Source organism: Danio rerio, chromosome 11, assembly GCF_052040795.2.
Source record: "Danio rerio strain M-AB ecotype USA chromosome 11, GRCz13ab, whole genome shotgun sequence".
Classification (NCBI taxonomy): domain Eukaryota; kingdom Metazoa; phylum Chordata; class Actinopteri; order Cypriniformes; family Danionidae; genus Danio; species Danio rerio.
In genome coordinates, this window is record NC_141031.1 from 33,291,501 (window position 1) to 33,310,840 (window position 19,340).

Here is a 19,340-nt window from a genome sequence, read left to right on the forward strand (position 1 = left end):
TAGATAGATAGATAGATAGATAGATAGATAGATAGATAGATAGATAGATAGATAGATAGATAGATAGATAGATAGATGGACAATAAGTCTCTTTTTAAAAAATTTCTTACATTAAAATAGGATCCAACTCCCTCCCATGCAAAGTTAAACGTGCGCTGTGTGTTCGGTGTGTGTGTGTGTGTGTGTGTTTGTGCATGAACATTGTAATGACATTGTGTCTGACTCATCATTGCAGAAAGGCTTGAATAAACTCCACAACAGATACATCAAATAATTAATAACTGGTTATCTGGTTATCTGACACAGCCGGAGACTGAGGCACACTCTGACAGTCACGTGGGAAGGTTGGGCGGGGAGAACCAGCATTAAAGGCACAGGCAACAAAAACAGCAACATTGTGTTCAGAGCAGAAAACTCCAATATTCTTAAAGGTATAATGAATAATTTGATGAGTACTTTGAGCTGAAACTTTACAGAGACATTCTGAAGACACAAAAGACTTTGAAAAAGGGGTAAAATAGGTGCCCTTTAAAACATGTTCATATGCAAATATGAAATAACAGTTTTGTTTATATCGAAGTTATTTGTACTCAATTGTTGATTAGTCTCGAAATAGTTGTTAAATTTTTTGTACATTTCATTTAATAAAATGTATAGAGCCTATATAAATCATATTTTGACCTTGCTATTTTCTTACAATTTTTTTTTAATTACCCAAATACCATATCTGTGAGAAGAAAAAAATACCCAAACATCATATCTGTGAAATAAAATTTAATAATTCATGTGTGAACATTGACGTGAATTCAACATATAAAAATAATCAAACTTTAAATTTTAGAAAATACATGAATCTAAGTTAGATATTAATAGATATTTATTAAATCAGACACTGCCCAATAATTACCTTAGTGCACGATAATATACTGCTAAACCTTTATTTAGTATATTTCAAAGTCTAAGTACATAAATTGTTTCCCCCTCTTTGCATAACGGTCTTCTGCTGCATTTATGCTTGGCTAGCCAAACTGTAGTCACCACCACCATCATCATCATCATCACCATCATAACAGTTCAGTCGCGCGCTCGCCTGTCTCCTTGACACACCCTTAGCTATTGTTGGCACAGTAGGCGCGCGACAACCTTGACATTCCCACACGCGCGTTCAGTTGTACGGAGAAATTTTGTTCTGCGTGGATGCAAAACCTCCTCGGGAAGGAGTTAAAGACGGACAAGCGGCTACACTGCGGCTAAAAGAAGATGCACAGACGCCGAAGGCAGTGCAGGTAAACACGCACGCACGGCCATCGCGCATCCCCATATAGATGCCCACGGCACCGCACGCGCAGACACACTCCGCTCATCCACCTGTAATGACAGATCGCTGCCCAAAGCGGTGCATTGTCCCAGGAAACGGCGAGGAAAGTCCGCTTCGCGTGAGAGATGACTGAGTGAGTTGCGCGGATGTTGGAGACATGGAGAAACGGGCTCTTGTAACGGCGATCAGCTTGTCCATGAGCCTGCTCGCGCTCATGCTGCTGGTCACTGCGATCTTCACCGATCACTGGTACGAGACCGACACCAGGAGACACAAGGAGAACTGCGACCAGTACGGGTCCGAGTCCAACGACCAGAAGAACAGGGAGATGCCCATCTATCACCTGCCTCTGGTGGACAGCGGGAACGCGAAGCGCAACCTGGCGCTCATGAAGCCCATTCACGTTGGGAGTCGAGAGGAGGAACTGTTGGAGAACTGGAGGGCGATTTTGGGCATGGGCATTTTGGAGACGGAGTGCGGGCGCCCGCTTTTCTCCACCTATTCGGGACTATGGAGGAAATGCTACTTCCAGGGAATGGACAGGGATATTGACAAACTCATTTTGAAGGGTAAGGCTTAGGTGGAAAGTTCATTTCGATGCAAAATATACAGAGGAAAAAATGTGTGCTTAGTTGGGTGTGAAGCGGTTTAGTGCCAGCCAACAGAACTAAACGAAGTTCGAGACTTTTCTTTTTTCTACTACCCTAACACAAAAGAGTTCCCTGCGCTAAATCTAACGCACGTCCGAATGTCAAACAAATAATTCTCATGAGTCGACTCTAACAGCATTCAGCGCAACCAGAGTAGTTCCATTAGTTCCAAACGAATGATTGTAATGAGCTGGCTATGTAATAGTTGTTTTTGATGAATCAACACACCTACAGTAGCTATTAACCAATCAATAAATAAGACAGACAGGTTTTAACCTAAGGGTGTTGGGCAGGGGGTGGATCTGAGTAACAGGGGCCTTGGAGAGAGAGAGTGGGGGTCAGCATAATGATACCCTGCTACTGATAATCTATAACAATAATGTGGACATGCCGCTCTACCAAATGGCTGAACATATTTTTACTGTTTTAAATAATGACTGTTAAAGCAATTTAAAGAATGACTATTACACACAGCACAGTTGGTTTACAAAACAAATCAAATCAAACATAATCCTGTTGCACTACTACACTTGATTTTAGTTATATTGGAAAAACAAACAAACAAGAAAACATGTTAAATGAGAATCTGAAATATTTGATGGCATACTTCAACAAATAACACTGATTAAGCATTCAAAACGTTTTATTTTGAATATTTTAAAAATAAATTGGTCTTACACTTTATATTTTCATACGGTATTTGCAATTCCGTTACTTTTACCATACACCGACATATTTACCATTTGGTAGAGGCTGATATTTTAGAAATAATGGGATGTGTTTCCCCAGGGGTGGGTTGCGGCTGGAGGGGCATCCGCTGCGTAAAAACTTTCTGGATAAGTTGGCGGTTCATTCCGCTGTGGCGACCCCGGATTAAAAAAGGGACTAAGCCGACAAGAAAATGAATGAATGAATGGGATGTGTTGAAAAAAAAACTCAATGAGTGTGTTAACTATCAACATTAGGAGTTAAGGAAATGCACTTCAAACATTTTTTTCTTTGAGGTAGTTAAAGGGTTAATTAACATAATGAAAATAACCATGGCCACGTTTAAAATATAGTATTTACTTTGCTATTACGACAAATAGACTACATAAAATATGGTGTTTTTTTGTGTGTTGCAAAGGACCCAAACCTGGTTTGTGTGAACGGAGCCCAACATTTAGTGCTTCGCCTCAGCACAGTGCACCAAAATGTTAGCTTAATCAGACCGAATAATACATGATTCTCAAACTCAAAATTCTCAAACTAGCATTCATTCTCAAACTAAATAACCATGTTTCATTGGCTTATTCAGACACACGTGTGGCCAAAATGACTCTCATGAGTCAATTCTTTTTAGTTGATTCAGTTGACTCTTTTCAAGAAGGAAAACCCACAGTGAGCAATAGATTTTCGAGCAAATGATTCTAATTAACTAGTTAGTAAAAACAAAACAAAAATAAATAAATAAACAAACACAATTTAAAAGATTTAAGTGGATTTAAACTTAATTAAAAGCATGCATACAACTTGTTCAAAAGTAAATTCTGACTATATATTTGGTTGTATGTCGTACCTGGCTATTTTTTTATATAGAAACTGTGCTGCTTTCAACACACAATTTATCCAATTCCTCAGTAAATTACTCTAATGAGTCGACTCTTTTTGTTGACTTAATAACATAAAGCGCTATTAGGGTAGTCAGAATTTTAAATAAACAATGCTTATGAGATGACTATTTTGAGTAAATACAACATATAGGGCCATTTTGACAAATTCAGACCTAAAGTCTTTCATCACCTACATTTTGAATGCGAGTCCCTGTTGTTTGACAGACGCTGTTAAGTGTACAAGATTTGCATTTGTGACAGATAATTATGACGATGATGATGATGATGATGGTGGTGTGTATGATGTGTTGCATCAAAAACATATGTGAGTATGGATAATTATGCACTTGTTTCCTGGAAGAAATATCGATTTAATCCTTTTTATTCTGACTCTTATCCAAACTTAAGCTTAATGGACTTTTTGCTGACACTAGCTCCTGCCATTTTTGTTCTCTCTCTCTCTCTCTCTCTCTTTCTCTCTTGACCTGTTTATTTTACTGCAAAGGCACTTTCTGCAAATCAATTTCACGCATGATAGATTTCAACAGAACAAAACTTTATTAAATTGCCAACCAAGCCAGCTGTTTGGCAAAAGTTTCCTTTGAGAGAGATGAAAGTCTCAAGGTGAAAAAAGACAGAGGAAATGAGTGATGATTCCGAGTCAATAAAGATTACAGAGATCTGATCATGTCAGGATTAAAAGCGGAAGCTGTGTGCCACCCTGCATTCAAATCAAGTCCAAAGTCACTCCGATCACTTGACCTTCAGCACCAGGCTTTGATTTGTGACATAGTCTATTAGTGTGAGTCCCCAAATCAGCCCATCAAAGAAAGAGGGGCTCTTGAAAGTGTGTCTCATCAGATCACAATAGAGGAGCTCAGGGTGAGTCCACCGTGCCAACCAGATGAGCACAGCCCCCTTTATTTCTCTTCTTCATTTCAGACTTGATGATCACTGTATTAGTATGAGCATCATATCATAGAATAAAATCATTTATATTTCATAGAATGACAAAAATAACCAAAATGTGTACAAACGTTGATGCTTTTGGTGGTAGATTTTATCCAAACATTTGCTGCATTTACACATTTGGCCAGGTTATTAATTCCTTGAGGATTGAACCTATACATTAAGGTTTTAAGTAAATCTGAATTTATAAATTACCAAACAAGTATAAAGAATGACATAGTATTTTCTTTTAAACATGCTCAAATTATTCCAATATTTTGATTTAATATTTTATTTTATATTTATTTACATTTTATTTAATCTTTAAAAGTACTGTTGAATATAAAAATCTGTTCTTAAGATGCTTTTTTGTTTAATATCAGTGTTAAAGTAAAAAAAAAAAGTTGAATAAAAATGTTAACGTGTCCTTTTCCTGAAAGAAAAACTTAATTTTTAAAACATAATAGTTTTAATAACTACTTTCTTTTGTCTTTGCCATCATGGCACTATATAATAATATTACTAGTTATTTTGCAAGATACTAGTGTTCAGCTTAAAATGCAATTTTAAGACTTAAATATGGTAAGTAGGAAAGCTGGATTGTTTGTTCTGTAGGCAATAAAAAAATATTGACCCTAAAATGGGGTAAATGCAGAAGTATGCTGAAGGACATTTAATTTGGCAGTAACCTGGGCCAAACGCTTCTGAACTGTATGCTGTTACAAAATTGGCACATTTAAGGTCTGTTTTCTTTAAAAAATCAACCATTTTCACTGCCCAATTGATATCCGATACAAAGTGGGACAAATCAAGGCAAAGGCATGACTAGCAGATTTAGCATTGAACTCCATTGTTTTATAAATGGATTTGGAAAAAATGGTTTATTGTAATAAGTTTGTTCAAATAATGAAAAAATAAACAAAAAATTAGAATACATTAGTAAATACGGTTGAAGTCATTTTTATTTTAAAAAATTAGGGAAAAAATTAGGAAATTACCAATTGCAACTTTAATTTAATGGAGTTTGCTACAGTATAATTACTTTCGGCCCACAGCTCTCAATAAAGTTTGGGTTTTGGCCCTTGGTAAGAAAAAGTTTGGGGCAGCCCAGGTTTAGACACCAAATCAGGAGCTTATCTAACAAAATAAATCAAGTTAACGGTATAAATAATAATAGCCCAAAGTAATTTGTTTTAATATGTTAGAGAAAAATATTCAATAAAAAAATTCAAAAGCAAAAATCAATGGAAACTATTTTTTTTTTATTTGTAGTTTGTCATTTGTCTTTGCAATATTTCACATGAATTTAAGTGTATTATCTTTTTATTTCTAAACTGTTCGGTGACTAAAATACAACTTTAAAAAATCTGTTTTGTTCAAATGTACAGAAATTATTATATAATTATATATTTAAATTATATATATAAAAAAAGGGGATAAAAATATTCATTTTCAAAATAAGGTGGACTCATTTATATACCCCAATTTCTGTTTAACGGAGAGAAGATCTTTTCTGCACATCCTTATTTATTTGCTCTTGATGACAGTAAATAATATTTGACTAGATATTTTTCAAGACACTTCTATACAGCTTAAAGTGACATTTAAAGGCTTAACTGGGTTAGTTAGGTTAACTAGGTTAGGGTTAGGCAAGTTATTGTATAACGATGGGTTGTGCTTTAGACTATTAAAAGAAAATATAGCTTTGAGGGGCTAATAATTTTGACCTTAAAATGTTTTTTTAAAAATTCAAAACTTCTTTTATTCTAGCCGAAATAAAACAAATAAGACTTTCTCCTGAAGAAAAATATATTATCAGACATACAGTGAAAATTTCTTTGCTCTGTTATACATAATTCAGGCTAATAATTCTGACTTCAACTGTGTAAATATAATTATATATAATATAAAATATAAAAATATATAGCTTAAAGGGGCTAATAATTTTGACCGTAAAATGTTTTAAAAAAAATTAAAACTGCTTTTATTTTAGCTGAAATAAAACAAATAAAATTCCTCAAGAAGAGAATATATTATCGGAAATACTGTGAACATTTTCTTCCTCTGTTAAACACCATTTCGGAAATATTTAAATAAGAAAAAACAATTCAAGGGCAGGCTAATAATTCTGACTTCAACTGTATATATGAAAGCTTACAATGTTTGTACTAGAAGTGCAGAGATCCCTATAAAATATTAAAAAATCCTGGGAAACTGGTCAACAGGTTGGGAATACTAATATTTATTAAAGTGCATGGCTCTAATTTAACATCACCGTAAAAAACAAAAACAAAAAAAAAAAAACTATGGAGTTGAATTCATTATCAGCAGCTACAGAAGAAGTACACGTCTAGCTTTTTTATTTTCAGGCTTTCTCACTGGCTTGCCCAGAACTAAATGCAGTCAGTTCAGAAAGGGTACATTTTAATTTCACCCACACATTTCGGATCCAGCCAGCTTGAATTCATGTCTCTGACTGAATGAATTGACCGTATCCCCCCACACTATGAGTCCAGAACGTGTTTTAAAATATTATTAATTACCTAATGCTTGCTGCATGATCACTGCAGTCTCATTCCAGCTCGCAGAATTAGCTCCCAACGCCGGCCAAATCTGTGTGGTGTTGGTGTGAACTCAGGCGGAAATAATGACAGAAGGTCACTCTGTCGGGGAGGCTGGAGTTTCAGCAAAGCTTGAAACGTCTAGGGAAAAGACAAACAATAAAACAAAGAGTCGAGAAGATTAGTGCAAACAGAAAATGCAATATACCAGCAGCGTGTCGTTTTATTTGTGTGGGATTTCAGCTTGGTTTGAAGGTGGGAGTTTGTCCTAAATGAGTGTGCGATCTGTGCGCAGGTATTGCAGAGCGATGCACATCTGTCAAGTACCATTTCTCCCAACCCATCAGACTCAGGAACATCCCTCTCAACCTGACGAGGACCATACAGCAGGACGAGTGGCACCTCTTACGTAAGTTGCCCAAAGCTTCCTCACCACCGCCTTGTGCAGCTCTTGATATGCCATGAATATTAAGCAGAGCTCGCAAGCTGGAGTTAAGTGTGCTTTGCATGGAGAAAACTGCAGAGAAAATCCTTGTAAAATAAAACCTAAAGGCTGATGCTTTTCTGCTTAGTTTGATTTTGATCAATGCTGTTCAGTTTCTTAAAAGGATAGTTCACCCCAAAATTTAAATTCTGCCATTGTATATTAAATGTATGATAATTTACTCACTATTTGCTCTCCCTCAAGCGGTTCCCAACCTTTATGATTTTTCTTTCTTCTGTTGAACACAAAAGAAAATATTTCAAAGAAAGTTGGAAACCTGTAACCATTGACTTCCATAGTATCTGTTTTTTTTCTACTATGGATGTCAATGGTTACAGGTTTTCAGCTTTCTTCAAAATATCTTCTTTTGTGCAAAATAATAATTAGTTAGTAAATTTAAATTTTTTGGAGAAATGAACTACCCCTTTTGAGTGTTTTTACTTATGTCCCCATTTGTTCAGTTATACACCACACTGTAAACACCACACTGTAAAACAATGTAATGACAAAAGAATTATGACAACAAATATTTGATGTTTCTTTAACGTATCTTAATATGTCAGGTTTCAACTTCATTTTTTAAACCATTCAAAGGTTAACCAAGTTTTTAGTCAGTTTGATAAATGCAAGGCGACATGGTGGCTCAGTGGTTAGCACTGTCGCCTCACAGCAAGAAGGTCACTGGATTAAGTCCCGGCTGGGTCAGCTGGCATTTCTGTGTGGAGTTTGCATGTTCTCCTCTTGTTTTCTCCCTGTGCTGGCATGGGTTTCCTTCGGGTGCTCTGATTTCCCCCACAAGTCCAAACATATGCACTGTAAGTGAATTGAGTAAACTAAATTGCATGTGTGAATGTGAGAGTGTATAGGTGTTTCCCAGTATTAGGTTGTGACTGTACAATAGTTGGCGGTTCATTCTGCTGTGGCAACCACTGATAAATAAAGGACTAAGCCTAAGGAAAATGAATGAATGTACATAACATTTTAATTGTATTGCATTGAAAGCTTTTAGTTCAGTCAACTGTTTTCATGAAATGCTTTTAAAATCTTTGAAGGTGCATTTATCTTTATTTACTGTATGTTTTGTTGTTCAACAAGACAATATTAGCTTTTTAGGGTAACACGCTTAAAACTATGTTTTTAAGCTCAATCAACCTGTAGGGGTTTACAGTGTGACTTAGTAAGAAGGAAAAGGTGACAAAATTTGACAAACTGAATTTAATAGGCTTGATTCACTGCAAAAAACTGAGATTTTATCTTCTTTCTTGGCCAACTATCAATAAATTATTTAAATAAATAAGCATTTGGGCGACACAGTGACTCAGTGGTTAGCACTGTCGCCTCACAGCAAGAAAGTTGCTGGTTCGAGTCCCTGTTTGGTCAGTTGGCATTTGTGTGTGTAGTGTTATGTGTTTGCATGGGTTTCCTTTGGATGAATAGACTAAATTGGCCGTAGTGTATGTGTGAATAAGTGTGTATGGATGTTTCCCAGTACTGAGTTGCAGCTGTGCATCCATTGTGTAAAACATATACTGGATAAGTTGGCGGTTCATTACATTGTGGCGACCCCTGATGAATGAAGGGACTAAGCCGAAGGAAAATGAATGAATAAACATTTTCAAGACAAGAAAAAATATTGTTTTGTTTTCATAAAGAAAGCCAAAACTAAGTGTGTGTTTTTACTTAACGCAAGGTAAATATTCAAATTATACTTCCTGTTTTAGGAAAAACTCACTTAATTTTGACGTATTCTTGAAATTTAAACAAAAATTATACTTTTCAATAAAATGCTTTTTTTATTTAAGAGTTGTTAGATATTTATACAAGAAACAAGACAACAACTTTAAGTAAGAAAGGCTTTTTTGCAGTGTTAGAACCCTACTAACTTCAGGCATTCTTTAGTACTATAAATGTTTCTTTTTTCCAGTCCGACTGATTAGTACAGACTAAAACATGATAATAAGTATATCAGTTGAGTGTAAATATATCCAGTTTTTACATTATTCTCAGGGCATTTAAGTCCAAGTATATTAGTTGAGCACAATATATCTAGTTTTTAGATGATCTTCAATGTATTTTAGTCCAAGTAAATAGATGAACATAAATATATCCTGTTTTTACACTATTCTCAAGGTATTTGGTCCAAGTTTAGTACTTGAGCGTAAATATATCTAATTTTCATACTATTCTCAGGGTATTTTAGTCCAAGTATGTTAGTTAAACATAAATATATCCAGTTTTGACCTTATTTTCAATGTATTTTAGACAAAGTATATTAGTTGAACATAAATATATCCAATTTTTGCATTATTCTCAATGTATTTTAGTCCAAGTGTATTAGTTGAGCATAAATTTATCTAGTTTTTACATAATTCTCAAGGTATTTTAGTCCACGTGTATTAGTTGAGCATATATATATACAGTATATATATAGTTTTTACATTATTCTCAAGGTATTTTAGTCCAAGTAATTACTGAACCTAAATAAATCTAGTTTTTATATTATTCTCAGGGTAAATTAGTCCAAGTATATTAGTTAATGAATTAGTTTGAGCATAACTAGTTCAAATCAAATAATATAAATTGCTTGCAAATGAAAAAAGAGCTTCGTTTACATAAAACAATGAGAAAATTACCTAGTTTTAAGACATTTATATACATTATGAGGCAATTTAACAACCAATGTAACACTAGTAGAGTTAAGACAGCAATCGTTGTTGGTATAACCCTGATTTTCAATTACAACAAATAAAAAAATATTCTGACCTACTGTCATTTTCTAAAAAAAAAAAAAAGAAGCTCTAAATGACAATGTTTTTATTAGTATTTTTTATTTATAAAAATTGCGTAGAAATTTTTTTTTTTACCAGAATTAAGCTAATAAAATAAATAGCTTATAAATAAACAAATAATAATTAGGAATAACATAGCAAAAAATAAGGGTTCACAACTATTAAAGATATATCACTATACACAGTTACTGGCTACCACAAAATAAAGCTAGAACCCAACAATACGTCCAATTCACAGTTTTCAGTTTAAGCTAGACAACCACTGATTTCCATTGTCAGTCCCGCAATGATAATATCTCAGCTCATCTATTGTGCGCTAATGCTGTTATTGCATGTCCCGTCATGAATATGTAATCACAACCTTTTCTTACATCTCCATAATATGATTATGTGCCCCGTGGTGCTGTTTAGCGTACACAAACTTGGTCAAATGTCATTTTCTGTTGGAAGAAATCTTATTAGCTCTAGATGTTGTAGCTTAGCAAGTCATGAGGGAGCCTGCAAGCCTTAATTACAGCCCTCGTTAAAAGACCTCCTAATTAAGCTCTTCTTCCTCCATGCTTGCATCTCAATCAGATCCCATAACGTGATATACTTTACATGAAGTCATATGTGAAAAAAGTGCTTTCATCGTTACTCACCATCCTCATCTTCAGATCTGTTTCAGTTTCTTTGTTCTGTTAAACACAAAAGAAGATATTTTGAAGAATGTTGGAAATCGGCAATCTTTGACTGGCTGTCTTTTTGTCCTGCTATGAATGTTAATAGGTACTGGCTGCCAAAATTCTTCAAAACAAGATTATTTTCTTTAAGTAAAACTAAAATGAAGGTTATTGGTGAAAAACTATAGGTCAAAAAACACTTTCGCAAACTGACATGAAATTACTACAATTTAATGAAACTACTAACAATAATAAATGAATATTGAGCAAAAATAATGTTAATGTTTGTTAAAGAGTACATTAGCAAAGTTTAGCAATATATCTTAGATTTATCTGTTTTTTTAATGACCTTATTTTAATTTATATTTGTATGGTTTTAGAGTTAATCTTCATTCAGTTATTTTTGATAATAATACTCCATTGATAATCCATTGATAATAATCAGCCATTGATGTGATCCAAGACCAGTAAAGAAATAGTTGAGGACTTAATATAGCATATAAAATGCTTTACCCATGAACTGAGTAATTTCTTTTTTTATGTTTTATTTGAACATTGTAAAACACATCACAAAAATATACAAAAAGGACAACATAAACATGGAACAATAAGCAAATACACTCAAAAGTATTTTGAGCAAAAAAAAAAACCCAAATTGAATAATTAAAAATAACAATTATAAAACACCTAATAAACACTAGTGCAATCTTATATACAGAAAATACAGGTCTACAATGTGCTCACAAGATCTATAGTATTCATTACTAAGTTATGAGTAGGGGGTGAGGACTCAATCAGAAGGAGTAGGGTCAAGCTGAAGAGTTCGGACATGTTTGCAAACGGGTTCGCACAGTTTAATGAAAATAGTGCTGCTAGGTCAGTGAAGAGAGTACCTAATTTTCTACAGGTTCATAAAAAAGAAAACATTTCTTATCCAACAAGTGTGAGAAGGAGGGTAAGGGCCCATCCAGTTCAGAAGAATGAATTGCCTAGCCAGAAGGGTTAAGAAATGAGAGGGTAAAGTGTGGCCGGGTGGGAGAACCCCAAATAAACTAGTAAATCGACAAGGTGGAATATCAACAGTAATAGCAGACAACGAGAGGAAAATTTGCCTCCAAAAAGAGAGCAGGGAGGAACAGGACCAAAACATATGGATTAAAGTAGCTGAACCAGAACGACACCTGTCGCACTCAGGGTCAATAGACAGGTTGATGCGAGCTAGCCTGCTCTCGGACCAATGAGCTCTATGCACCACCTTGCAATATATGAGCCTGTGATGTGCACAGATTGAGGAAGAATTAACCCTGTTCAAAACTGCTTTCCATAATTTCTTTTGTCATTTCCACCATATTTTTTTTTTAAATTTCTGAACACATATTTTTGTTTAACTACAATTTGCAGTTGAAATGGACAAAAGCAGCTAAAGCTAATTCAACTCTGTTTAGCCCAAATACATACATTTTACCACCTGTTGTATTTGAAATTAAACTTATACATATAAAATGTCAAAAAAAGTGTTTACTGAGCAGTACATTCATTTTCAAATGAAAAAAAAATCTAATTTTAGTATATTTAAGAAAGCTAGAGATTGTGTAGTACCAGTAATGTGATTCAAGACTTGCAAGAGATGATAGCAATCATCGAGGACCTCAAGCACAACACATATGAAGAGATTATAGAGAATCTCTAAAGGTCTCCATAATCCTGGACAAAGCCGTATCCTGAACACATGCTGTTGCAGTCATGGAGGAGTGGACAACATGAGACCCCAGTGACAAATGAGTGTTCAATTTGATCCCACGGGCTCGCCTGAACACCCACTGTGAACTACTCACACCTGCAGCTTCTCCACGATGGACGTCCAGCGTTCTCCAGCCTCTGGCGCCTTAACTGCAGCTCTGCACAAGAAGTTTGGTCAGAGCCAGAGGAGAAATGGTCGTGCCCAACTGACCCTGGTTTCTCTCAAGGTTTTTAAGTCCTTCATTTTCATCAACTGGTGGAGTTTGTTCTTTGCCACTGGCTTGCTTGGTTTGGGACCTGTGGAGCTGCGCATCAATGGATTTGCTCTTCAATGTTTAGACTTTCAGCAGTGAAATTAAACCACACTGAACTGAACTAAACTGAACGTCAACTCTGAAAACTGGACTGACACAGTTTCAATTTACTAGAACTTCTATGCTAAGCTGCTTTGACACCATTTACATTGTAAAAGTGCTATAGAAATAAAGATGAATTGAATTATTATTATGTTTGCACAAGATTTTATTAAGTGAATGAAATATATAACCACTAAATAGAAATGTTCACAAAATCTAAACAATAAAAGAAATTTGAATAAAAATGATATTAAAAATACACCTTTGCATCAAAATGTTTCATTTGGAGTTCATGGCAAAATATGGAGAATAGAGCCTCATAAAGCTTTGGAATCACCAGATGATAACGAAATGTTCATTTTTGGGTGAACTATCCCTTGAAATCCTCACATTTCAGTGAAAGTTCCTAAAGATAAGGTGTGAGTTGGCTAAGTGGGCGATATGTGTGTGTGTGTTTCAGATCTGCGGCGCATCACGGCAGGGTTTTTGGGCATGGCAGCAGCCGTAATGCTGTGTGGAAGCATCGTGGCCGCGGTTGGATTTTTCTGGGAGGAGAGCCTCACTCAGCATGTGTCTGGACTCCTGTTCCTTATGGCAGGTACATCATTCTGTTCATTCGCTCTTCCTTGGATCTTCTTTTTTCATACTCAGCTACTTGTTACTCGTTTCTCCCAGTCGCAGTGTTTCTTGTAGGTGGTTCTTTTTCCTTTCCAAGTTGTTGTCTACCTTGTTCATTCTCCCACGTCTTGTATATTCATCTGTTTTTCTCCTTCTGTCTCATTTGTCTTGGACTTATACAGTACTGTACATATGTACACACATTACACACACACACACGTCCCCACCGGGAAATAAAAACAAGTACACATACACACACATATACTTCTGGTTTATGAGGACTATCCATAAATATATTATGTTTTATACAGTAGAAAACAAGTACACATTCACACACACACAATACTTCTATATATGGCTTATAAAGGACTCACCATAGTTTTAAACTCGAGCAAACGCTGATTATATGGCCTTACACTAATCCTACCTCTAAACTCAACCATCAGAGAATGTTGAATGTCAAAATAACCCTGATCATAAGTATGATTTAAAAGTGTTTGAATTACAAGGACATAATCCTTGTCCTCATTAACCACCCTAATAGAGTACAGCTAGGTTATACCCATGTCATTATGCAATTTTGGGTCCATATAAACCACATACGCAAGTACACACACACACGCACGCACGCTTGAAAAAATATACAGTATATATACTGTCAAGCTTTGTAATTTCTGAACTAAAGTTACTTTTATTCGACCAGTAAGTTTATATTTTTACTGAAAATGACGCTTCTCCCAAAAGAAAATAAGACGATGTTCAATGTCTGAACAAAAATTTCTGTCAGAATTTGCCAGGGGTATGAATAATTTCACGTGTGACTGTATTTACAATGGAAGTCAAAGGCTACCGGCTTCCAACATTCTACAGAGTACCTTCTTTTCATGTTCAAATCAAGAGAGAAACTCAAACAGGTTTGGAACAAGTGGAGGTTGAGTAAACGTTGACAGTTTTCATTTTTTTGCGACAACTGTTCCTTTAAAAAAGTATTTTTCAGTGAATCTTTCTGCTGGTTACATCATTATGGCAGGTATAGTGGCAAATGATTCTGTGGGCTTCAGGGATTCGGTGTGTGGGTTGACTTTTGCTATGTTCAAAATCATAGATTTCATAAAAGAGTAGGCAAAAACTACCCAGATGATCTACTACTAACAGTGAGATTCTGAAGTTTGCATTTAAGTGGCACTTCACTGTCCCATGAGGCCTCAAGAGAGGATATTTATTTGAAATTTATTTCATATTTATTTTAAAGTCGGAATGATATTAAAACTTACTCTTATTATTTTTTATATATAGTAGAGCTTGTTTTTAAAAAATGTATCTGTGCACTTTATTAACTTGTAAAAATTAATTTGCCCTCAGAATCTTTAATCAAATATCCTAACCTTCCCTGCCCCCTCAAAACTACTTTTCTTCACTTCTGGTCACATGGAATGCCCTTAGGGTGGGGTTATCAGGGCGTGTCTCCTTTTAATTCTACCTTCATCCATTCCTTAATCTTATTCCATTTTATAAGCAACACCTATCTTCCAAAAATCCAATCCCCATAGCAAATATCTCTAGCTCACACAATGCTAATAGTTACGGTACATGACTGAAGTCTGGCAAGGCTCAAACATGGACCATATCTGGGCCAAGTCTCAGCCAAGTTAATAACCCATAACTGATCCTGAACTGGGCCAGATATGTTGGTGTGTCACTACTACAATGAAATTGATAAACCCATGAATCATTGCGCTTTAGATGGTTTATTGGCGTGCTTTTTCTCGAAGCGACCTGATTGGTAGAATTTTTTTCTTTATTTGAATAGAATTATAATGTATTTTAAATGTGGATCAAGACAGACCAAACCTACATGGCCCACATATCATTAGTAACGTCTGAGCCAAATACTAGATTTTACATCTGGCCCAAGTATTCTGTGCTGCCTTAAAGACGGTGTCAGACCAGGGCCATGCTGTATGCCAGTGCTGGATGAATGCCTGCTGTGCCAGCTTTATGCCAAATCTGGGCAAGAATTTCCAAAATGACACCACCCCTACATTTCTTTTAAATTTCTAAACTGTTTCAAGTGGACGTACATCACGATAGAGGAAAATAAGACTTCCGTTTCATGGCGAAGAGTGCTAACCCAGACAGTTTACATATTGAGATGCAAAAGGGTGTAGCTTCACTTCTGACATTGGTAGGGACGTACATCTCTAGAGTGCATGCATTGAACAGCACAAATTCTGTTTTGCTCTTTTAAAAACATGATTAAACAACTTTATAATATATAATAAACACTTAATTATACAAATAATAATCCCATCCCATACTGCAAAAGCTAATTTACATAGTATTATTACAGTCGGCCTTTAAGGAGGTATGAATGAAGAGAAATTAAGAGAGGTGTGTGATGCAATTTACTGGTTTATCCCGAATATAGTTTTTCCTAATCATGGAGGCCAAAAATAAAAGCGAATATCTTGGTTAATAGTGTTACGGTGAACTCGTACCGAACTTGACTTTGTGCACATGTAGGTTACTAAGGGTTGATGGAGTATTATTTCATTTTGAAGACGATTAAATTATTGTTAGGGACATTTTAGTAATTGATGGATATTGGTGGGGACATGTTCCCTCCATCCATGCCAATTCTACGCCCTTGCAGATGTCTTAAAGCGATAGGTTATCCAAAAATGTATATTTACACACCCTCAAATGGTTCTAAACCTTTATGAGTTTCTTTGATCTGTTGAACACAAAACAAGATATTCCAACGCAATCTCAAGGCAATTTGTAACTTTTTGATTTAGTGGCTAATTCGTATGAATTCGTACGATCTAATTCGTACAATTTAGTAAGATTTGGTCATCACCCAATGACGGTTGGGGTAGGGGTGGGGTTAGGTGCCACGCCTCCTTTTTAAAATTACACATTTTTGTACGACTGAACTCGTATGAATTAAAACGAATTAGCCACTAAACTAACAAAATTTAAGATACTTACGTTTCCTCGTGGGATCAGGCTGGATATTCTAAGGAATGGTGGGAAAAAAAGTAGCTATTGATTTCTATAGTAGGAACAAAAAATTCTATGTAAGGCAGTGTTACGTCAGTCTTTTTCATTGTCCAATCAAATGAAAGCAGAGATGGGGTTTTCGTTGAGGAGACAGCAGTGGTTGTGTTGTCAAGACCACTATGGAGACTTTTAAAGACGGAGGAGAGACTTGTGGTCGCTGCTTGGAGTTATCTGGAGCTGTATGACTTCATAAATCTTGAATATCACAATATTATTATATATTACAGTTATAACAATATCAACAGCAACACTCGGGCACAACCCGCAGTTGTTGCCTAGCGACATAAAAAAGTTCAGCACACTTCTTTTCTTAATCGTCAACAAAAATAGCCAACATTCTTCAGTCTGTCTTGCTTCCTTTTAAACAGAAGAACATCAAAAATCTATCTATAAACACACAAGCCTGCGTGATATTGCTTTATATGTAATTTTATCATCATTTTCTCTGGAAATCAGGATAGTCATGTGTTCAAATCAGTCACCTCAAAGTGCTTCTTCTGATTCTTCTTCTCTCCTGCAGGAATCTTCTGCACGATCTCACTGTGCACATATGCCGCCAGTGTCTCGTACGACCTCTCCAGAAACCCTCCCTTCATTTATGGCCTGCCCAGTGACGTGGACCACAGCTACGGATGGTCCATCTTCTGCGCGTGGGTCAGTCTGGGGCTAACAGTGGCGTCTGGCTGCATCTGCACAACATATCCCTTCCTGAGCCGCACAAAGGCTCTTCGCTCCAAAACGGCGCGGGAGTCTTCGGTATGAGCGCCTCCTGGTGGCCTGGAGGACATTAATCAGCACTCGGCGCTTTAGGAAAACGATTTCAAGTGGACTTCATGACTTATGGAGTGGCGTTGACGTTATACAGAGTGAAAGACAAGACTGTTGCATTTCCTTACAAATCAAACACATAATAAAAAAATAAAAGAAAACACAAACACACAAAAACAAATATACATGTATGAAAGTAACGAACAAAAAAATCTATTGATTTGACAATGATATGTGTACGTTTGTGGGTTGTTGTGATGCAATCATCCTCTGGATCAGGTGATACTTAGGATCTGAGCCACAGTTTTCTTTTGTTTTGTACGCAAACCGTCTGAAATTCAAACGATTACGCTCAGTGTTATTTTTTTATGTGATTAAATCGTAGGTTTTGGTTCGCAAACAGATAGGAGTCGACTCAAATAGTCAAATCCAGTCAGGGATGAATAGGGCGCTTCATGTCACCACATCAGACAAATGTATAAAGGCATGATTGCATATATATCACCTTTGGGTAACAGCTGGAGGCCGATATTCAAAAGGATTGAGAAATCAAAGAGACACGAGGAGATGTAAGATGTGCATATATGCAAAATTTCCTGATTGGATGAAGTCGAACGCGGCTCTCGCTATAGCAGTGCAATCTTATTATGGCCGCATGCTTGAAGTGGATGCTCTCGAATCAACCAGCCTCGCTCCTGACGTCATGCCATTGTTCAAAATACCAGTTCTGAACGAATATAAAGCGACGGGGATTATATTAACTGCTGGATATTGTTTGCCCCCCCACCCAAAAAAAACTGAGCCAAAACAGTGACATATTACTGAAAACATGTACCGTTCGCCTCGAAATTTCTGTTGTGTTCCTGAAAGTGTATTGTAAATCAAAATAATATAATGATGAAATAAAGGTCTATGAAGAAACCATTTCGTGAGAATTTGGGCAGAGTTTTGGGATTGTTTTATTCTTTTTTTGCCATGCAGCCATATGGTGGATCATTTTAAGCTGTGCCAGCATGTTTTCTGCTCTCTCTTTTGTAAAAAAAATACTGCATGTGCAGAAATATTACACAATGCTGTTGATTTCGGACTCACATTGATATGGGTGATATATAAATTCTAGGAAAGCAGTTTAGGGTAATTAAGTAATGATTAGTGTTGCTGATTTAGTTTTTCCCATGTGATCCGTAGTGTTTATTTGTATTATGTATGTTAGTATGGTACTGGTGAGGTTTTTATTGACATTTTGAATTAGCAAAACAATATTTTTCAGTATTAAATAAATTTAAAAACAATTTTATGATATATTTTTATCATTTAATTACATGATTTTAGTTTTGATTTATAAGTTTTAGTAATTTTTATACTTTAAAAATATCATATTTGTTAATCACCAAGCCAACATTTCTCATCATTTCAATTCATTTTTAAGTTTACATTTATGTTTTACATTTCAATTCAAGAAATACATTTTTGACAAGTTAAAAAAGCTAACAAGGAAGTTAATGCATTTAAAAATAGTCGCATAATTAATTTAATGGCCTGGAAAAGTCGAGCAATTAATTTTGAGCAGTAGTTCTGTAGTTTTCTTTACACTGTAAAAAAATCCTGGTTGCCTTACATTTTTAAGCTGATTCAATTTAAACCTACAGCATGAGTCCATTGAACTTTTATGATGTTAAACTCACTTAAAACAGCTTACAGGTAACTTAAAAAGTAAGTTAGAACAGGGGTGTCCAAATTCGGTCCCGGAAGGCCGGTGTCCTGCCTTCAGCACACCTGCCTGAATGTTTT

At 35.6% G+C, this 19,340-nt stretch overlaps 1 protein-coding gene across 1 annotated transcript; it reads left to right on the forward strand.

Annotated features, from left to right (window-relative positions):
* The first annotated feature begins 1,167 nt into the window (after nucleotides 1-1,167).
* tmem178a (transmembrane protein 178a) lies at nucleotides 1,168-18,473 on the forward strand. The gene is given in 4 exon segments (NM_001076640.1): nucleotides 1,168-1,887; nucleotides 7,365-7,478; nucleotides 13,561-13,698; nucleotides 17,302-18,473. Coding segments are annotated over 4 exon segments (906 nt in total). The 5' UTR covers nucleotides 1,168-1,475; the 3' UTR covers nucleotides 17,544-18,473.
* The last annotated feature ends 867 nt before the right edge of the window (nucleotides 18,474-19,340 follow it).